At 35.1% G+C, this 20,718-nt stretch overlaps 6 protein-coding genes across 7 annotated transcripts; 2 read left to right on the top strand and 4 right to left on the bottom strand.

Moving 5' to 3' along the window:
- Window positions 1-186: 186 nt before the first annotated feature.
- On the bottom strand, window positions 187-1,319 carry LOC120772473 (proteasome assembly chaperone 2). The gene has a single exon (XM_040101113.1). The coding sequence runs from the start codon at window positions 1,232-1,234 to the stop codon at window positions 506-508; it is 729 nt and encodes a 242-aa protein (XP_039957047.1). The 5' UTR covers window positions 1,235-1,319; the 3' UTR covers window positions 187-505.
- A 3,175-nt stretch (window positions 1,320-4,494) lies between these two features.
- On the top strand, window positions 4,495-7,398 carry LOC120770885 (protein disulfide-isomerase A3). Its single transcript, XM_040098527.1, has 5 exons — window positions 4,495-4,789; window positions 5,530-5,617; window positions 5,686-6,038; window positions 6,224-6,337; window positions 6,401-7,398. The coding sequence occupies exons 1-5, from the start codon at window positions 4,647-4,649 to the stop codon at window positions 7,164-7,166; spliced, it is 1,464 nt and encodes a 487-aa protein (XP_039954461.1). The 5' UTR covers window positions 4,495-4,646; the 3' UTR covers window positions 7,167-7,398.
- An 8-nt stretch (window positions 7,399-7,406) lies between these two features.
- Window positions 7,407-9,792, bottom strand: LOC120770887 (decapping nuclease DXO homolog). Of its 2 annotated transcripts, none has more exons than XM_040098529.1 (4): window positions 8,261-9,033; window positions 8,067-8,211; window positions 7,781-8,012; window positions 7,407-7,716 (listed from the first exon to the last, which is right to left on the bottom strand). In XM_040098529.1, exons 1-4 carry the CDS (start codon window positions 8,898-8,900, stop codon window positions 7,486-7,488), a joined length of 1,248 nt encoding a protein of 415 aa, XP_039954463.1. In that variant the 5' UTR covers window positions 8,901-9,033; the 3' UTR covers window positions 7,407-7,485. The 2 variants fall into 2 exon arrangements, with proteins under 2 accessions (XP_039954463.1, XP_039954464.1); XM_040098530.1 differs by having other exon boundaries at window positions 7,550-7,716; window positions 7,777-8,012; window positions 8,261-9,792.
- Window positions 9,793-10,880: 1,088 nt separating this feature from the next.
- On the bottom strand, window positions 10,881-14,080 carry LOC120771910 (N-acetylglucosamine-1-phosphotransferase subunits alpha/beta). Its single transcript, XM_040100196.1, has 4 exons — window positions 13,814-14,080; window positions 12,349-13,755; window positions 12,094-12,284; window positions 10,881-12,035 (listed from the first exon to the last, which is right to left on the bottom strand). The coding sequence occupies exons 1-4, from the start codon at window positions 13,928-13,930 to the stop codon at window positions 11,738-11,740; spliced, it is 2,013 nt and encodes a 670-aa protein (XP_039956130.1). The 5' UTR covers window positions 13,931-14,080; the 3' UTR covers window positions 10,881-11,737.
- Window positions 14,081-16,071: 1,991 nt separating this feature from the next.
- LOC120771775 (V-type proton ATPase subunit S1) lies at window positions 16,072-17,769 on the top strand. The gene is made up of 4 exons (XM_040099966.1): window positions 16,072-16,317; window positions 16,373-16,475; window positions 16,534-16,804; window positions 16,864-17,769. The coding sequence occupies exons 1-4, from the start codon at window positions 16,238-16,240 to the stop codon at window positions 17,574-17,576; spliced, it is 1,167 nt and encodes a 388-aa protein (XP_039955900.1). The 5' UTR covers window positions 16,072-16,237; the 3' UTR covers window positions 17,577-17,769.
- A 1,499-nt stretch (window positions 17,770-19,268) lies between these two features.
- On the bottom strand, window positions 19,269-19,835 carry LOC120770086 (the record flags this gene model as incomplete). The annotated part of the gene is given in 1 exon segment (XM_040097234.1): window positions 19,269-19,835. A coding segment is annotated over 1 exon segment (567 nt), but the record flags the coding sequence as incomplete, so codon positions are not given.
- Window positions 19,836-20,718: the final 883 nt, after the last annotated feature.

Here is a 20,718-nt window from a genome sequence, read left to right as displayed (position 1 = left end):
TGTCATAATATTTGTACAAAGTTTGATACCTTAAACTGAGATGTAACCTTTCAAATCCTATGGTTTATTTTGAATTCTCATATTTAATCATTCATCGTTTTGCATATTTTAATGACTTCTACCAAAAACATAGAGAACATTTGAATACCCTCTCGAATGGTACAAGAAATTATTTTAAGTGATAAATATGTTTAATGGTTGGACATTGTTTATTTGCTTGTAATATCCTTAACCCATTACATTAATAAACTACATGAACTGGATCTAAGCAAGTGAAAGGGAACTAAGCGTAAATCGACCAAATTTGTAAATTCAAAATGATTCCCCAAAAACATTTCCTGCTTATCGATCCAAACATATTTTAAAGAAAGGTAAGTCCTAAAATTGCCTCATATTTTATTGTATCCCTACAAATGCGTGTAATTTAGTATAATGCGAAAAAAGCAAAGTATTTCAAAAAATATATTAACACACACCTTAAAATAAATATAAACAAAATTTTAAACTAGAAAATCAAAGAAGTTACGTCGTTTCCAAACAGTAATTTCCATGATACTGGAACAATTAGCTTTATGGATTTATCTTCTACTTCCAATCGTAAAAAGCTCGAACACAAATCGTTTAGTTCTCGGATTATGAGCGTAGCATCCGTCGAATTATCGCCTTCGAGAACATACCGAAAAAGCAACATTACAGGAACTTGTTTTTCTTCTAATAAGCGATATAATTGTAAGCCGTTGCCTCCACCAAACACTGTATTTCCTTTGAATTCCATCCATTTTACGTTAGCTAATTGAGTTTCATGATTTTCACGAAAGCTATTGGAAACGCAGTATTCATATGGCGAAGTACCTATTTCACGTTTCTCGAAACCGAAACTTGCGCTGAGTATTACCACTCTCTCAGCAGGACGTACTAACTCCGCTATGTAATTATGTAGACTCTGTGAATGACGTGATATGAGAGGAGTTCGAAATTGAAAAACGACCAATTTATTGGCAGTACATTCATATATTTCACAAGCAGCGACCCTTTCTTCCGGATCATGTTGGTAAGCTGATGGGCCAAAAACAGGAATCAATGCTGGATGCATAAGATTTCCCACTCGTCGCATTTTTTTCGATGCTATCAACAAATCACAAGCCAGTTGTGCCGCATTTCCCACACATATACTGGGTATTATTATCGTGTATCCTTCAAGGTTCAAAGAATTTCTATCCTTTAATTGCAACATATTAAAACCAATATAAATTAACTTGAAAGCAAGAACTAAATCTACATCAAATATGATAGTAATGCAGCTTTGTTCGTTTTGACAAAAAAAAAAAACAATAACAAAATTGTGGAGATGCCACATGGTTTCAACAATTCTAACGACAAGCAAAAGTTAATGGTATACTAACTTTATTGCTGCAGTTATTGTCTAGAGACTCTATATTGCTTATGGAAAATAATACACTCAGTCCTTTTTTACGCGATCTCTTTTTACGCTATTTCACTTTAACGTAGTTATTTTTGCAGCGCAAATTCCTTTTTTTACGCGGATTTCTCACTTTAACGCCATTGCTTTTTTTCGTTTTTTGCTTGGTCTTAAACTTGCAGCAGAATTGGAAAATTATTTTGTAGCAAATGATATTGATGCCGAACGTGCACGAATTTTTCAAAAAGAATTGAGTCTCTGCATGTTAAGATATAAAGAACTTACTTCTTACTATTGATTCTGACACAAATTCTAGTGATATCAGTGCCGGCCATCAAAATAAGCGGCTAATACCATGTTCAGACCGACACTTAATCACACGATTTCGGCTGTTGAATGGATTATCCCACTAATCTTAAAAATTTATCAAAATTTCGCCATACAAAAATGACAGTTCCAAATCACTTCATTGAAATGATTTCAAACTGATCCACGCTAAATCTCTCTGTGCGACTCTGATTTTGCGCAATCTACTTGTCAGCACTGGAAATCTGTTACATTATCACAGCTGATTTAGACACTAGAAAGGGGAAAAAATGTAAGCAAACAAATTTTTTTTAAAGCAATGAATCTAACTTCACCTGAAAATCGACTTAACAAATGAAAAAATGCATCCATTATTTCTATTATATGTAAAATATTAAAAAAAGACGGCTGTTATTTGAAAATACTATATGACAATCTTTCCTTTTGATAAATATTAAGCGATGTGAATTCTTGAATGACAATAACAGCTGTTTTTTGAAATGCTTAAATGTAATCTAATCTTTTCAATTTTCGGTCTGAACATGGTATAAGAATAATTTTCACTACGGATAATGTCAGCGATTAAACAGCATTCAACGGTTTTTTTTAATAAATCTACCTATTTTCTATTTTCTTCTCTTCTATATATGGTTTTTGTTTTGTATTTTTTATGTTGTTATGAATGAATAAATCATAAGTCTGAGATTTGAAACTTATTGTAATGTTTTTGAATATTTTTTTGCGCGTATATTTTGTTATACGCGAGATTTTTTATATTCGGAACCAATTCGTTAGTTAATATTGGAAAACTAACCATTTTTACGCGATTTTTTTTTACGCGATTAGTGGCAGAACCAAAAATTGCGTAAAAATGAAGTGCGGAACACATAGAGCGCGACAGACTGCAGTAGCACGATAGTGAACTGAAAACGTCGTTGTGCATCTTACTACATGTACATTTGTGAAAAGCAACAACAACACAATGGCCGGCATGCACACAAAACAACGCAGTTGTCCATTTTGCATGTACACAATTTCGTTGTGGCCATACTAATTCCTTTCACTTAATGAAATTTTAATATTTTGTTAAAAGTGAAATTGTTTTTGCAAATAATAAGTAAATAGGTAAATATTTTTGCTTTAAATTATCAATTGTTATTACAAATGATATAATAGAGCTATTTTATTGTTTTATTTGTAAAATAACGTCAAGTTTGTTAGAGTTGTGAATAATTTTACATTTTACATATTAGTGGCATCACCACTCTACCTCATCTCTCTATCTTCCATTCTACTGTTGCGTACTGTCGTTGGCAAATATAGGAGGATATTGAAAGTGTTAACACAATGACTGCGACAGACTGCAAACTACATCTGTCAAATATTAAAATACACACGTTCTTAAGGGCAGTGTTATTTTGACAGCTGCACGACTACACGACTGCAGGCCGACAGTTGTCGTTCTCGCTAACTTCAATATCCTCCTATTTTTGCCAACGACAGTAGAGTTGACAGTAGAATGGAAGACAGCAAGAGGAGGTAGAGTGGTGATGCCACTAATATGTAAAATGTAAAATTATTCACAGCTCTAACAAACTTGACGTTATTTTACAAATAAAAGCATAAAATAGCTATATTATAGCTCTATTATATCATTTGTAATAACAATTGATAATTTAAAGCAAAAATATTTACCTATTTACTTATTTTTTGCATAAAAAATTTCATTTTGAACAAACTATTAAAATTTCATTGAAGTGAAAGGAATTAGTATGGCCACAACGAAATTGTGTACAAACAAAATGGACAACTGCGTTGTTTTGTGTACATGGCGGCCATTGTGTTGTTGTTGCTTCTAAAAATGTACATGTAGTAAGATGAACAACGACGTTTTCAGTTCACTGTCGTGCTGCTGCAGTCTGTCGCAGTCATTGTGTTTACACTTTGAAGTTAGCGAGAACGACAACTGTCGGCCTGCAGTCGTGTAGTCGTGCAGCTGTCAAAATAACAGTGTCCTTAAGGACGTGTGTATTTTAATATTTGACAGATGTAGTTTGCAGTCTGTCGCGCTCTATGTGTTCAGCCAGAGAACATAAAAGTATAGAGAAGCAGAGAATTTAAAAGTATACTTTTAGAAGCAGAGAATTTAAAAGTATACTTTTAAGTTCTCTGCTTCAACCACCACTTACATGGAATAATCCTGAAAATACAAAAAAAATGGTATTAATGCAGGGTGAAATGAAATGAAACAGAAAAAATGTTTTGTTTAAATTTAAAAATTACTGATTTGCTAAAAGAACTTAATATATTCTGAATAACCGATTTGGGCCATGACGTTTTATATTTAGAATGTTTTACTTATATAATAAATTTTAAGGTTCCTGTAATGTATTATTGAGGAATTTTTCATTTAATATTTAAAAAACACATAAAATAGCCGTATTTCCATTCATAATTTTAATTTTTCTAATATCCAAGATAAACGCAATTTCTCTACAAAGCTTCAGCCAATCAGAGCCGGCCAACACAAATCAATCAAAATAAAGTTGCCATATCTATAGAGAGGATACAAAGTTTTCCTTTTTAATATATCTTAATATTATTATTAAGAATTTAAAAAAATTAATTTAGATTATTTTTGCATTGCGGTGTCACATGTTAAATATTATTTTCTTTGAAAGGTTCGAGTTAAAGGCCAAAGCTTGTTGTATGGCAGCACCTGTCTTTACAAATGTACAACTCTACACTGCTAAAGAAATCAATTAATTTGCATTCATCATCCGAAGCCGGTAGATGATTTTGTGGTTGATCGTATTACCGAAAAGTATTATTTTACTTAGACCGATTAGCAAATTCAAGATTCATTAAAAGTTGTGATTGCATAAATAATAAACTAGGCGCCGATTATAAGAGATTTGTAATGCATCGACTACTAGTGGTACTTTGCATTTCCGTGGCACTAGTTGCTGGCGCTGAGCAAGATGTGCTGGAATTGACGGATGACAACTTCAATTCTGTGTTGAAGCAACATGAAACTACATTAGTTATGTTTTATGCACCATGGTAAGTTATAAGTTTTAGAAACAAAATTACAAAAAGTATATTATTGATACATAAATTGCCAAGACAATAATAACACGTCATCGCTACTGGAAGCCATTTTAATTTTGCTCGGTAAAATTTTTCATCTCGCTCGTACTTTCCTCAACAAATAAAAGAGAAAAGGCTCATTTTAAGCCACGTTGATTGATTATAACTTAAAACTGTGTATAAAAATATGTATATGGTACATTTAGCTTCCTTAAAGAAACTTTGGGGTGTGTCATGATTTTTTTGTTTTAAGAACTATTATTTTAAATTTTAGTTTGTATACGTTTACATATATTTCCTATGTCCGACTGAAAAAGCTCCTAATCTGCACCTTGTTTAGGGTAAATTTGGAATTTTTATATGCATGTGTATGTTCAAACATGTAACAATATTTGAATGAAACCTTAATTAAAATTTGTAAAATATTACCATATTCAATGAGTTTTTATGTGTTAACAGCGTCTTACGGTCTCACACCCTGAATCTCATAGAAAAAAACACCGTAGAAATGTCTAAAGCATGTACCACACTTAGTGGCGATAAGAAGTACATGTGGTACATAAGGCTTCATTGTATTTTTAACCGCGTTAAACGTTTTGCCTTAAATACTTTACACACATCAGATAAGATTATTTTTTGTTTGAAAACTTTTAATTTGTAATTTTGAGGAAGCGTTGATGTTATCAAATTTTTTCAATTTGTTTTATTTTTAGGTGTGGACATTGTAAGAGATTAAAACCCGAGTATGCCAAAGCTGCGGAGCTCGTAAAGGGAGACGACCCTCCAATAACTTTGGCGAAGGTATGTTTGTGGATAAACTAATTTAACTATACAATTTGAGATATTTATGTATTATCTAAATTATTAAGGTTGATTGCACAGAAGCCGGTAAAGAAACTTGCGGTAAATTCTCTGTTAGCGGCTATCCAACCCTTAAGATTTTCCGTGGTGATTCAGTTTCACAAGATTATAGTGGACCACGAGAAGCAAGTGGAATTGTGAAATACATGAGAGCTCAAGTTGGACCAGCTTCCAGAAATATTAAATCGGTTGATGAAATTAATAAATTCCTAGACACCAAGGATACAACGATATTTGGCTTCTTCGAAGACCCAGATGTAGCCCTTGCTAAACTGTTCGTCAAATTCGCTGATAAGAATAGAGAGAAATATCGTTTTGGTCATAGTAATGACCCTGATGTACTCGCTAAATATGGAGAAACGTAAGTGAACCCACGAAAAAGAATATTCTAAAACGAAGATTAATCTAAATTAGAAGACTTATTCAAATATTACTTTTGATCAGATGTATATTTTTTGTAACTTTATAAAAAATAAACTTCTTTAATTATACTATATTTTTAAAACGAAATAATTTAACAATTTCTTTTATATACACAATGCGCAGAGAAAAGATTGTGCTCTTCCGTGCACCACATTTGGCGAACAAATTTGAGGAAACGAACGTTCAGTTCGAGGGATCATCGGAATCTGAATTAAGTACATTCGTGAAGGAGAATTTGTAAGTTGTATAATGTTTGTGCTTTCTATTTACTAAATAATGATGATTTTAAAACTTCCACAGCCATGGTTTGGTAGGTCATCGTACCCAGGATACTATTCGCGATTTTAAAAATCCACTTATAGTTGCGTACTATTCTGTTGATTATGTAAAGAATCCTAAAGGAACAAATTATTGGCGTAATCGCGTTCTCAAAGTGGCGAAGGAATTCACTAACAAAGCAACATTCGCTATTAGCGCAAAAGATGATTTCCAACATGAACTAAATGAATATGGCTATGACTTTGTTGGAGACAAGCCCGTCATTTTAGCCCGCGATGAAAAGAATCTCAAATATGCTCTGAAGGAGGAATTTTCGGTCGAAAATCTACGAGATTTTGTTGAAAAATTACTTGATGGAGAACTTGAGCCTTACGTGAAGTCCGAGCCTATTCCAGAAAACAATAATGCCCCCGTAAAAATTGCTGTTGCCAAAAACTTCGACGAAGTAGTCATTAATAACAATAAAGATACGTTGGTAGAATTTTATGCACCTTGGTGTGGGCATTGCAAGAAATTGGCACCAGTATTTGATGAAGTTGCCGAGAAATTGCAGAATGAAGAAGTAGAACTTGTTAAAATGGATGCCACTGCCAACGATGTTCCACCAGAGTTCAATGTTCGTGGATTCCCAACACTTTTCTGGCTGCCCAAAAATCAAAAAGACAAACCAGTTGCTTACAACGAAGGACGTGAGGTCGACGACTTCATTAAGTACATCGCCAAACACGCTACCAATGAACTCAATGAATTTGACCGCAGTGGCAAATCGAAGAAAACAGAACTCTAAATGTATGCGGAAATTTGTTGAAATTTCATTTTGAGAGCTTAAAAACGCTGCATATTTTGTCACCACTGACATGTTCAAACTTTTCCATTACATAAATTTAAACATTCTCATGTTAAGTTCGGCATATACTACAGCGCTTGAAAATCTATAAACTTTCGTTAAAGCGTATAATAAATAGTGATAAAATTAACTTTTTTATTTGAATAAAATATACTGATAGGAAAGAAATAAAATGTGGTCTTATTTTGTATGAAAAGTATTTAATTTATTCACATATTTTACGTATGTATCACGTCTGTTACAAAGTATCATTTTAATTTCATTTACTATTTTTACTGTTGTTTTTAGGGTTCATTAACTCAATGTAGTAGTCTGGTAGAAATGAATATTCGTTCTTCCCTCGCAAGAATTCATACGTTACAGTACCGCGTTTGGAGTTGAAGTAAAAGTCGTAAACAGTATACGGGCAATTTACTTCAGACATTAGTGATTTTACGTAATTCAAAAAATCTATCAAAAATGTCGCACATACATTTGGTGTCCATTCGTTCTGAAAATATAAAATTTTAAATATTAAATTTATATCAATTCCTTAATTAGTTCTTGATACCTACTATTCCTTGCTTTGGTAAAGATCGTACTTCAACGTGTTCGATGCGTTCAACTTGTCCCTGCTCATTCCGTAGGCCCAAATATATATCTTGAATACCTACCAAAAATGATTGGCACCACCAATTACGAGTTTTATGACGTTTGTAAGACTGAATTTGATTTTTATTTAGGTTTCTTTGACGTACTTTTACTTCGACAAATTTTAATTTTTCTAAATATGTTGGGTTATCATCACTAAAAAAATAAATCCTATATCTAAAAACAACATAAATAAATATTTTTACTTACAGCAATATCGGTTGCTCACTTTCAATGCCATCCATTTCAGCACCGTATAGTACATCCAGACTCCCAATTTTTGTTGTAAAAACACACGAAAATTCGCTGCATTCGTCGACTGGTGCACTTGTGTCCGGCTCCAGAAACGGCGATTCTGTGAAGAGTAGGATTATTTAATTTATAGAATTGGCTTAACTACGCACCTGTCAGACAATGTTGTTCAAATTTGAAACCCCATGATGCAAATGTACGCTGTTGTTCGGTCTCTTGAGAACGCTGAAACTTATCACTATCAGTGTCCCGTTTCCAAAGATAAAATGTGCCATTAAATCGTGTTACAACTATTGACCAATCACCTCGATATTCATATGGAGTGCACATCAACAAACGTAAAAGCCCTCGCCAGCACACGAATTCAGCAACAAGACATTTTTTGTCTTCGCAAGCAGGGAAAGACCTTGTTAAATGATCACGATTATCAAAGATAAATTTTAATAAGTGGTCAAGCCCTTCTTCTTGTACTGTTTCTGGTTTTTTGATAGCTGAACTAAGACCTTCATTTAAGTCAAGAGGAAATTTTTGAGCTGACGGCGGTCTGTAGTAACGCAGTTGTTGAGCATTAGGTTCATATTCTCGCAAAACTCCACCTACGATGCTAAAATATCCAATAGGCTGGGGTTTCTTGAACGGGGGAAAGGGTATGATTTCATTACGATTTGGTCTTACACTCAAGCCTGCATTTCCCTTGGAAAACATCGTTTCGGTGGATTCAGAAATGAACAATTCTCTTTGCGAAAATTTTAAACTTACTCGCGTAAAATCTAAATTCAACAATCTACGCATATGGGTATAAAGTTGCCAGCTTGCTGGATTTTATTGTTTGGTGATTTAGCGCAAGTTTTTATAGTCTTCAAAATACGTTGTAAAATCAACATATGATTTCGTAGTTTGTGTTATTTTTAATGCTTTATTTTGGATTCGAAACTAGAAATTAATATTTTAGAAAACTAAGTAAGGTTAAGAGAAATCTAAGACTTCTATATAATATACATATTACCATATCGTCAAGATTTTTAACCTTACTGCATGGAGAGTCTCCAGAAAGATCCCGTACTATAGCAGCAAGATGAACTTTACTACGGGCAAGTAGTTCAGAAAATCGCCAGCGTTCTATCTAGGTCAAAAGGATCTCGGAGGCGCACAGGACCGGGACGTTGACCATCAACATCCATTGGTACAATTCTAGAACTCTAGACGCCAATGGAGATCCAACTATTCTCCTTTCCAATGTGAGGGGGACAAGGGTTCTTCCTTGGGTTGAATCATTTTAGCATTTTTGAGGTTTACAGCCATTTCGATTTGTCTAGGCACCCAAACGAGTCTCATGCTGAAGTAGCTTGTTGCTATTTCTAGTGAGTCCATACACTCCTTCATTAGCTTTGAGTGCCCAGTTGGCGAGCTCAGCGCCATTATTGCTGATTTGCTGTCAGAGAGAATGTTCATCTCTCTGAAAGATGCTGCCTTCGTAACAGTATGTAAGTATGTCTTATGTCTACCGGCTTCTTAGTAGCAGTCACTTCTACCTGAAGGACACTATAGTGGTCTGGTAACCTAAAGGTAAGATTGGCGGAGAGCTTCTTACAGAAAACTTCCCTGAAGAAGCACGGCACAGCTTACATATAATAGACATTTTTGAAAAATTACTTACAGAAAAGGTAAAGGACTAGGTTATTTTACCCTTCGTCCGTCTGTCTGTATAAGTATATACGAACTAGTCCCTCAGTTTTTAAAATATCGTTTTGAAATTTTACAAATGTCATTTTCTCTACAAGAAGCTGCTCATTTGTCGGAACTGCCGATATCGGACCACTATAACATATAGCTGCCATATAAACTGAACGATCGGAATCAAGTTCTTGAATAGAAAGATTTCACATTTGACAATGTATCTTCACAAAAGTTGGCACAGATTATTTTTTAGGGCAACAATGTAATATCTGAAGAAATTGTTCAGATCGGCTTACTATAGCATATAGCTGCCATACAAACTGAACGATCGGAAAAAAGTTCTTATATATAAAACTTTTGCATTTAACAAGATATATTCACGAAATTTGGTACAGATTATTTTCTAAAGTAACAATGTAAGCTCCGAAGAAATTGTTCAGATCGGTTAACTATAGCATATATCTGCCATACAAGCTGAACGATCGGAATCAAGTTCTTGAATGGAAAGATTTCACATTTGACAATGTATCTTCACAAAAGTTGGCACAGATTATTTTCTAAAGCAACAATGTAATCTCCGAAGAAATTGTTCAGATCGGTTAACTATAGCATATAGCTGCCATACAAACCGAACGATCGGAGTCAAGGGCTTGAGATGGAAAACTTTCGCATTTGACGTGGTACTTTACGAAATTTGCCATGGATTACTTCTTCTTAACTGGCGCAGACACCGCTTACGCGTTTATAGCGCACAACCCTATGTAGGGGATATTTCGCCTTCTCACTTTAGCTCGCCTTCAAACGGATGTTCTTAGGCTACCCAGAGGATACTTGGTCAAAGACCGGAAGTAGTGAGCTGCTTGAGTCATATGTAAAAGAATCGTTTCTGGCCACTCCCAAGAGAATGGCGATCAGAGAACTTTCCTCACTTGCGTGAACTTCTACACATGACTCCATCCTCCATCCTCCATGGATTACTGCTTAAGGTAATAATATAATCTCCGAAAAAATTTTTCAGATCAGATTACTATAGCATATAGCTTTCATATAAACTGAACACATAGTTACTAAAAGAAATGCACCTGTGAAGGGTATATTAGCTTCGCTGCAGCCGATGTTAACGTTTTTTCTTGTTTATTTCACACAATTAATAGTAAGATCATTAAATAACCTTGAAATCAATATACAATGTCATCTTTAAAATAAAATATCTGAAATTTGAATTATCTGGTGAAGATAGAAAATATCCTCAAAATACACCGTCAAATCTTCATATAGTGATATAATTATATACATACATATATAGTACATCCAATGCAAGTATCATATTAAAGATAACAAGCGTTCTCAATCAGTAATATACCCATATACGAATGCATTTTTCAAGTTTCATTAATATTGTTATTAACAAAGCAGAATATTTTCGTAATTATTTGACGAGTGCGGTTATGATTTAACAAAACTAGACAAAAGTTTTCAAAACTTCGCTTACCGTTTATAAGTATGTTTATTAATAATGGGGAATGTATTTATGTACATGTAATTTGTTCATAAAAGGTAACTGCTATGAAACATTCTCCAGCAAGTGAGGACTTCCTTAACTGCTATTTTTTATTTATTTCGAACAATTTGTATACTCTCGCAATATCTTACACACGAATACCTTCGGCCTTGTAGCTCTTAAAATTAGCTGAGATAGATATTGGAGTATACATATATGATTGTGTATATGGCACAAACCATATCTTTCCAAACCATCCTAAACAAATTGGTAACGTAAAACTTAGTCATTCCTTCCTTGTTGTATATGTAAAATTGTATTTGTATTAAGAATAGACCTGGTTTTAGACATAAAGGATTTTCTTTAAGCTGTTTGTTAAATCATCGTTCATTTTATCTTTTTTTAAGTAATAAGTACATTTTCTCCTTATATCATATAATACTAAACATATTTATAGACTTTGCACATAGCGTCGCACAAACTTTGTTTTGTGTATGCATATGTATCTTACAATAAATAGAATAAGTATAACACTAGCTGCATAACCCACTACAAGAGCTGCACGCTTACGTCTACGCCATCTTTGGTAATCGTGCCAGGTAGTGAAGCGATTTCTATATTCAAATTGTAATTCAAAACTACTTCGGCGAGGAAAAAAGGAAAGATAGAAGTCTTCTAACAAGTGACGGATCAGTTCATTATCTTCGACTAGTAGCGGCTCCAAATTATCATTAATGCAGTTGAATTTTCTAAATGTATGCCATATATATTTTACTATTCTAAAGAAACTAGCATTTTTTTACTCACCGTGGGTTTCGTCGTATTTTGTCAAACCCATCTACAACATCGGTGATGTTAGATGTTAACATCATAAAATTGTTATGGATAGCTCTTTTTGGAATTATGTTAAATTTGTATTTGCTTCGGGTAGCGAAATTTGTTTCTAAGGCTTCCGCCAGCAAACGACATTGTTCGACCAACTCTCGTGTTATAGTCGGCTATAAATACGTATGGATGATTATTGTTTGAAAATTAAATATAATTTAATTTAGCAACACTCACCACAGTTGAATCTTCGTAACGTTCATACACCAAAGTTGTATATTCATTATGTATTTTATGTGAAACCATATCTAGATCGCGAGAGCAGTTGCTTACAACTTCTTCGAAGAAACGAACTGCTGACCAGTCCAGTGGAAGAGGATACATACGTGCCAAAAAAGTTCGCACCTCACGATCTGACCATGTGTGTGAGTCGTCAGTATCGAACTCGTCAAACACTTCACCTACTGTTAAAGTTGTTGTTTCACTCATAAGAAACGAGTAATATATAAAAGCAAATTGTAAGTCATTTGTTGAGCGAAACCGATTAGACAAAGTAACGTCTACCTCTGTTAAAAATTTTTGCTGCATGGCATATATTATATTACGATCTAGCAAGAATCCAACATGCGCTAGCACGTTACGAGCTTTGAATCCATAGAAACGATTCAACAACATGTTCGTATATATTAACGAATGAGAATATATATCTTTACTGGATTCATTTTTCGATGTTTTCTCTACGCTTTTTTCCAATCGTACCATATTTTTTTGTAAAGTGTCGGTTGATAGTACTGGGTCATTGGCGTGACTATTTGACTTAAGTTGACTATTATAGTTGTCGACAATACGTCTAAGTTCTGCAAGAGTACTCAGATTTTTATGTAATACTAGTTCTCGGAAGTGTAAGCCGTTGCGTTGAGCAGAATATTTTCTGTTACGAAACTTTTTTCGTAAAGGAAAATGTCTTATTTCTATGTGCGTTGTTGAGTTTAAAAGCGATTGGGTAATTAATTTTACATTCTTATTTACATCAACCTGCTGCTCCATCGTATTTTCTTCACTTTTGTCTGATCCGAATGTGTTACAATCGCCTCCGTCATATTGGCATTTGGCAATATTACAATGCCGGTCGCATGCCCCATCACCGATGTATGTCCAAGGGCAGTCTTCCGCACAATCGGGTACCATCCAAGCTTGATAAATGCGCACACCTTCTGAGTTAGTATAAAGGTCTTCTGGGTATAATGGGGCACCAAGAAAAATGTCGTCATTCAAATAGAGAAAACGTTGAGAGAGATGCGGTATACGATGAATGAAAGTTTCAATAGCAGAGCTTGAAAATGTAGGTAGGAGTTCTGGTTTTGAAGTAAGTAGTTCGTGCGGAACGACCGTAACCTTTTCAAAACTAAGATCAAGCCAATATGGAATTTGTCCATTAGTTACGATGTAAACATGCCGTACCCAAGGTGCATACATTTCTAGAGATCGCAATGAATAGCGAAGCTCATTTTTGTCATCGAATCTTGCCGGATCATAATTTGGATTATAACGCCTTGCTGAATCAATAAACATAGGATCAGATCCATTAACCCAAGTATAAACTACGTCAATGGGTTCACAATACGTGTAACTCGATTTTTTTTTCTTGAAATAAAAATCATTTATTGGCGCATTAATTTAATGTAAATATAATATTACTTACTCTGACAAAAAACATTAAAGCGAGTACTATTGCAGTAAATATAATCAACAATCGCCTTCGTCGTAATCTTTTCCAATTATTTTTTAACATTCGACCCCACTTCCTCTGAATACGCATATTGAATAATTCGGAATTCAAAACATTTCGCGCATCCTTATTTGTTTACATCACCATATATCTAATAGAATTCTATTTGTAATTTATATATACTCTTTAAAATTTTCTGATTACACTTCCTTTGCATTTGTAATCAAAGGACCAATATACATATATATATAAATATATATGATTTCAACACTCTCTTCTACGGCTGATAACACACAAAGTTGCCAGAATCTAAAACGAAGTTTTGTTTTTTCATTTATTTTAGAGTATTGGGTTAAAATAGTACTTTGGCTGTTGCCAAATAATACCTTTTTCCCTGTGTTGAGTTGGGGTGAAAAACTGTGCTGCATATATTGATGGAAAGTAAAATTTTCGCAGTTGAAGTTCAAAACAAACCCAATTGCGTATTTTGAATATTTGCCAAGTAAACAAATAAAATATTTAAAGAGAATTTGCCAGTATGCCAAACTTGCCAAACTTGCCAATATGAACGGCGCTGGCCCTGGTTAAAAGTATAATATTCATTAATAAATCAGGTACTTTTTTATCTTGATCTTAAAACTGTTATTGATTATCAAGTTGTTTGTAGTCTATATCACGGCTGTTAATTTAAATCAATTTTGATAAATAGTTTGTGTGATTAATTTAAAAGCAAGTTCTTGATTGTGTTATAGCATTGAACGCCGGAAGCCGTTGAACGCCGGGTGTGTAATGTAGTTAATTCAGAAGTTAAGGTGGCCGTACACGACACACGAGGTTTACTCGTGTATGGGCTTGTGTGCGAAATGTTTGATTTTTACGCTCGGTGTGCACACATGTGTGTCGTGTATGGCGCTGTGTGCACAAAAATTCTCATTTCTCTCGCGTCGCCGAACATAATGGCAAGTGTTAACGGGGGAGCTTGCTTTAGAGGCTTCAAAAAATCGATTTTAAAAAAAGTGGTTTTTGACCAAAAAAAATTTACTTTATGTTGTTTAAAAATATGTTCAAGCTTGACTTTACTTACTTTTTTATTTTTAATAGAAGATAATTTATTGCCAAAGATAATAAACTTTGCTCCAATTTCATACGACGTTAATTTTTTTTCAATCCTGCCTGCCAATTAAGAAAAAACGTAGAAATGAAAAACCTAGAAATCGCGCATCACAGCTTTCTGCCCAAGCGCTAATATATCTGCTAGAAGCTCGGTCACTATTTCCTTTCTAGCTTCGAAATTATTTCGAATTCCAATTTATAACTTTGGGGACATATTCTTAGATATTTTTTAAAGAGATTTAAGCAAAAAAAAGATTCGTTCGTTTGAAGCTTCTAAAGCAGGCTCCCCCGTAAATAAAGATTTCGTATCAGAATTTATTGATCTTATAAAAAATTAAGTGGCAATTTGGCAAACGAAAAGTGATAAATATAAAAATAAAATTGAGAAAAATAAAAGTTGGAATAACTTATTAACGAAATAGAAAGAAATAGATAAAAGTGCTACATTAGAAATAAATTCCAAGAAATGTTCACTGTGTGAAGAACAAACGCAAAATAGATTTGTATGTCGTGTATGGCGAAACGGTTTCATACAGAGCGAACGCACATGTGTGTCGTGTATGTACGTCATTACCACCCTTAAAATTTTAGAGAGTTAACTGCATTTTCGTTGGCAACATTGTTAAAAAGGACCAATTTGAATCTATTGTAAATGAAAAACAGGCACACTGACAGATATTTTTCAAATTTTCAATAATAAAAAAAAAAGATTTTTTATGTTTTGATGTTATGTTATGATGCAGTTTTAAAAATAACGTGTTTGATATTTTTTTATAATAAAAAGTGGTTTCGTAAAAATTGGTTGGCTATCAACTGCAATGTTTATCTTCTATCCATTTTCATTGAAAATATTATAAAAATGACAATCAGCTATTTACGAGAGTTTCAAACTCGCATAACTGCCTTCTGTCACCTACAAATTTGTATCTGATAAAGCGCGCAGTTAATCCGGATTAACGCTGCCTTCTGTCAATGCTATAACAGCTGCCTTAAAATATAAACAGGAATTATGTGCAACTCTGCATGTCACGAGTTCGAGTATCGTTTCGAAATTCAGAAATTCGAAGGTATGTTCAATTCGAATATATCACATGACTGTCATACGCAGCTACAAAGAATTTTGCATTTTGACAGGGCAATTTTCATGGGAAGGTGAAAACTGTTGAATTTTTGCCATTAATTCCCTTATAATTTCGTTAAGTTTCGGTTAGATTGCATTTTAATTTAATATTAATTGCATTAACTTTATTTGGCGTAAATCGTATACGAGGGGAAAAAACGAAAATGAAGATTGCCTTACTAACGTTGTTCATAATTGGAGTTGCATCCGCATCGGACTCCATTGTTTTAGTTTTGGCACCAGTGTATGAATTCAACATCTTTGCTAAACATTGCTCTGTTTAACTCATATCTTTATAGTGAACCAATTCCTGCACTAACTAGAGTAGATAATGAAAGTTTCACTCGCATTGCAAAACCACTTGTTAAAGACCACATGATTGCTGTTTTCCAGGAAGATGATGTAAGTATCCTTTTAGATAATAATTTCAATATATTTTTATGAGTCATATGTACTTTAGTTATCATTCAACGATTTTCTGTGTAAGAGTAACCGATCTGAACAACAGTCATGTTATTCTCACCTTCAAAACATCACGCCCAGCACTTTTTACATGAGAGTCGATAGCCCTGTAAAAGTATTGGAAAAGTTAGATCCTAATTACGAGGTAATTACTATCTCTAGAAGCGGAAAGCTTGAAATACCACTAAAGTGCAAAGCGGGAAAAGTAGTATTTTTGCGATTCAGTGACGAAACTGGTTTAAATCGCGAGGAAACTTTGGAGACACATGGTATATTTTATACTTCGCTCTATTATATAATTATTTATATAGATTTGTTATTTTTTCAGACATTGCCATTTCGAATGTAATGAAACAAGTATCTTGTCCAACTGTATTTATGTATACATCATCTCCTGCAAAAGATGTGACAGTTAAACGCTCTCGGCGTGCACTGTCCGTGGGGGAGACTGCAGCACCAAAAGGTGGTATTATATTCACTGATACCAAATTCCAAATTTTCTATACAACGTTGGCAGTAAAAATTGGTAGTAACCCAACAAAATCAATTACTGTAAGCAGTATGACAATCGATGATCACAATACCACCGACTTTACTGTCACACTCAGTAGCAGTGATGCAGCTGACGTGATCACATTTGACATTGAGTTACAGAAGGGTTACTACTACATGAAAGAGTTGACATACAATAAGGATACAGTGTTCCGCACAAATGATATAAATGCACCTCCAGCCTTCTCTTACTTTTGCGGTAATTTAACTGTTTATTCAGCAGCCGGTGATCAACTCCTTTGGAACTCTGTCCAGTTCCAAGCACCTTTCGGTAGTGCCGTTACGACTGTAAATACAAACTATTTTGAATTTGGTGAATCGTGGAATTGTGTAGGTTTCGTTACACATGCCATTCTTGCTGGTCTATTCGTGTCCGCAATTTTGCTTGCAATACTTTTCGTTGGTATTTGCTGGATGATGGATATCAATACCATGGATCGATTTGATGATCCTAAAGGCAAAACGATCACAATAAATACAAACGAGTAGTTAAACTGCTGATCAACTGTCAACAATTTTTTTTTGCACTGTCAGTTGCGCACATTTCATTCCCCTTTATTCTATTTTAACATGTTATAGCAACCTATTAGTCACAGTCTTTGCTTGTAATGTATTTTTGATTACTGTATTACTTGAATCAAATTAAAAAAATCTTCCATTATCATACTAATAACAATATAAATTGGGAATTAGAATTACAGTAATGTTAAAGTTATTCTCCATAGTAGCATTGAAATATTCGTTTGATATCCTTACTAAAATCATGAGGATTTGTTTAGTTCAAATACAAGTTTCCTTCACAATTTCCATTAAATTTACTCCATCTCTTTACTCAGCATCGACCACATTTGATTTCGCATATGTGTGTTTGTGGGAATTGTGGATTAGACTTATATCCTTATGTACATATATATATTTTTTGATTCATTTGGAATGTTTACAAATATTCAATATCTTTATGAGGGACATAAAGTGTTTACGTATGTGCCTTAAAACAAAGTGGCTAAGTGCTGTGTGGTGCAAACATATTAAGTGTGTGAATATGTTTGCTCCTTAATATATCAACGACGTGGTGTGTTTTCGATTAAGAAATGTATACATATACATATGATAATATATTTTAAATGTTCATGTATTATACGTTAAGCACAAAGCGAAAATGTTAAACAATATAGTAAATTACAATAAAGTTGTTCTCTTTGTTGATAAATATTTGCATTCTTTCAACTTTCAACATGGAATGTGCTCTTGTTTTTATGACTAATGCATTTCTTATCCGTACCAACATCCCATGATTCTCACCGAAAATATCCGGTAAATTATGTGGAAGCTTTTAAGAATTTAGTAAATCAAATGTGGAGATGTCTTGAATTACAGTCCACAAACTGTTTTGTTTTGCAAAAGAAAAATCTCGCTTTGGCATCAAAAGTAATTCACATGGGCTACTTGGGAACAACGATGTCGCTAAATACCCAGATAACGGTACAGTCTAGCAATGGAAGTGAATAGGAGGGTGAAAAATCTAGAATTAGTGTGTTATTAGTCGAAAATTTCCTCGGTAACTATAGAGTAACAAATTATGAAGATATTTTTCAAAATATACTGACAAGTTTTTATAATCTCTGAGCAAGTCTCATTCGACTATGTTGTTGTTGTTTTAACGGAAATTCAATCCCCGTTGGGATGGTAAATGTCATTTGTGTTGTCGTCGATGTCATCTAACGGAAGACCCAGGAAACCTGCTGTTTCGACGGGGTCGGACCAAAGGGAGGAGGGTGTTAGATGAGTAGGGTTCGTAGGGCATGCAAAGAGGTGGTCAGTGTTATGCGGAGACTCGTTGCATGCAGGACATACATTCGGTATGTCAGGGTCTATTCTGGATAAGTAGGAGTTTAACCTGCTACAGTATCCAGAACGAAATTGCGCAAGAGTCACACGCGTTTCTCGCGGCTGGAGCTCTTCGTCTGCTATGGGTGGTGGTTTGACTCCAAGAACGCCATTCACGGGAAGGGAGTCGGTGAAGGTGTTGATGGCTCCGCTGTGAATGGCGGTCAGTACCTGCCGAAAGTTAGTTGCGTCCGAAGTCCAGTCGGCGTACTGTACGACGTCGTCGACGTAGTCCAGGAATGACCTTTTGATGCTCCTAGGAGGCGGTTCCTCTCCAAGCAGATGGCTGCAGGGGTGATTTCTGCGAAAGCATCCCAGTAGGAATTGCCTGGAGAAGAGTTCATTATGCTCCTTAACTAGGAGCATAAGCGTCTCACTGTGGAGGTGTTCAACGGGAGACATCAAAAGACATCCCGTAGTGGTCCGGAGTGCAGTGTTTTGACAGGTCTGAAGTTTCCTCATCTGCGTGCCACTGCATCCAGGCGACCATATGGGTGCTGCGTAATTGAGGACCAGCCGGCCGATTGCCTATTATGTTCCCAACAACGTTTCTTTGTCTTTTCCCCATGTGCTGCCGGCTAGCGACTTGAGGATTTTGTTGTGGCTCTGTACCTTGGCGATAATCGCGGTGGTATGAGGAGAGAAGGAGCATAGGCTGTCGAATGTTACGCCTAAAATCTTAGGATTATTCACAGTCGGAATTTTGACGCCGTCGACTGCAATATTAAGCTCTAGTCTATACTCCTTCGTCCAGTTTTTGAATATGGTCGCTGTGGATTTGCTGGGGGAAAGTGTGAAATTTCGTGCAGTGAGGAAACGAGAAAGGTCGGAGAGGTAGCTGTTTACCTTCGAACACATGCCATCGAGATGTAGAAATTAAACAGTAGCGGGGAGAGGACACCACCCTGCGGAACCCTCTGTTTAATTCTTCTCAGTTTAGATGTTTCACCTCGAAATAGTACGGATGACTGGCGACCGCTCAAATAGTTCATGGTCCACCTCTTTAGCCCTGGAGGCAGCGTAGTTGTTTCAATGTTCTGCAGTAGCGTTGTGTGATTGACCGTGTCAAAAGCTTTTGACAGGTCCAACGCTACGACGATCGTTCTTTCGCAGGGTGGTTTCTGGTTGAGGCCACGAACTATCCAAGCGTTTAAGACGCTAAGTGCTGCGGTGGTGCTGTGCACTTTTCGGAATCCATGCTGGTGGCTGACTATGCTCAGGTGGTGAATGAAGGTCGGGAGTAGCAAGGCCTCAAGTGTCTTCACTACTGGTGAGAGGAAAGTTATTGGTCGATAAGATTCCCCTTTGTTGGCGGGTTTCCCAGGTTTCAGTAGTGGGACCACTCTTTCCATTTTACTACTTGATGACTTTTTCTGCACTGCCAGAGACTGTTTTTTCTAAATTTATTTATGAAATTATGGTGTCAAATTTGCATTGCTTTAAATATTATGGAATTATGCAATAGACTATAGCAGTTACTGTGATTATGCTCTAAAATTTAAACTTTAACAAAAGAAATTAAGACATAAGCGAGTTAAGGAAAGTATTCCTTATAGTAGTATCTTATCAAAATAACCATAAATCTTTTGCAGAAACTTTCTCTCGGAAACTCGTTATATCGACTCATCAGATGCTGTCACCGTCCATGCCTCTGCACCATATAGCAGGACGGGAATAATGTGTGACTTATAGCGTTTGGTTTTGTTCGTCGAGAGAGGACTTTACTTCTCAATTGCCCACTCAG

Source organism: Bactrocera tryoni, chromosome 3 (genome assembly GCF_016617805.1).
Source record: "Bactrocera tryoni isolate S06 chromosome 3, CSIRO_BtryS06_freeze2, whole genome shotgun sequence".
Lineage (NCBI taxonomy): Eukaryota > Metazoa > Arthropoda > Insecta > Diptera > Tephritidae > Bactrocera > Bactrocera tryoni.
Note: the sequence above shows the minus strand (reverse complement) of the source record. Positions and strands in the feature narration are given on the sequence as shown.

What these genes read in the sequence shown, in the direction of transcription:
- LOC120771910 (XM_040100196.1), bottom strand. Translation starts at nt 13,930, where the DNA reads ATGCGTATTCAGAGGAAGTGGGGTCGAATGTTAAAAAATAATTGGAAA. An exon ending in GTTACGAAGATTCAACTGTG is followed by an intron (nt 12,285 to 12,348) that starts GTGAGTGTTGCT and finishes ACGTATTTATAG; the next exon opens with CCGACTATAACACGAGAGTT. An exon ending in AAAATACGACGAAACCCACG is followed by an intron (nt 12,036 to 12,093) that starts GTGAGTAAAAAA and finishes GCATACATTTAG; the next exon opens with AAAATTCAACTGCATTAATG.
- LOC120770887 (XM_040098529.1), bottom strand. Translation starts at nt 8,900, where the DNA reads ATGCGTAGATTGTTGAATTTAGATTTTACGCGAGTAAGTTTAAAATTT. An exon ending in TGAACAACATTGTCTGACAG is followed by an intron (nt 8,212 to 8,260) that starts GTGCGTAGTTAA and finishes TACTCTTCACAG; the next exon opens with AATCGCCGTTTCTGGAGCCG. An exon ending in CTTTACCAAAGCAAGGAATA is followed by an intron (nt 7,717 to 7,780) that starts GTAGGTATCAAG and finishes TTATATTTTCAG; the next exon opens with AACGAATGGACACCAAATGT.
- LOC120771775 (XM_040099966.1), top strand. Translation starts at nt 16,238, where the DNA reads ATGAAGATTGCCTTACTAACGTTGTTCATAATTGGAGTTGCATCCGCA. An exon ending in GTTTTAGTTTTGGCACCAGT is followed by an intron (nt 16,318 to 16,372) that starts GTATGAATTCAA and finishes ATATCTTTATAG; the next exon opens with TGAACCAATTCCTGCACTAA. An exon ending in GGAAACTTTGGAGACACATG is followed by an intron (nt 16,805 to 16,863) that starts GTATATTTTATA and finishes TTATTTTTTCAG; the next exon opens with ACATTGCCATTTCGAATGTA.
- LOC120772473 (XM_040101113.1), bottom strand. Translation starts at nt 1,234, where the DNA reads ATGTTGCAATTAAAGGATAGAAATTCTTTGAACCTTGAAGGATACACG.
- LOC120770885 (XM_040098527.1), top strand. Translation starts at nt 4,647, where the DNA reads ATGCATCGACTACTAGTGGTACTTTGCATTTCCGTGGCACTAGTTGCT. An exon ending in GTTATGTTTTATGCACCATG is followed by an intron (nt 4,790 to 5,529) that starts GTAAGTTATAAG and finishes TTTTATTTTTAG; the next exon opens with GTGTGGACATTGTAAGAGAT. An exon ending in CTCGCTAAATATGGAGAAAC is followed by an intron (nt 6,039 to 6,223) that starts GTAAGTGAACCC and finishes CACAATGCGCAG; the next exon opens with AGAAAAGATTGTGCTCTTCC.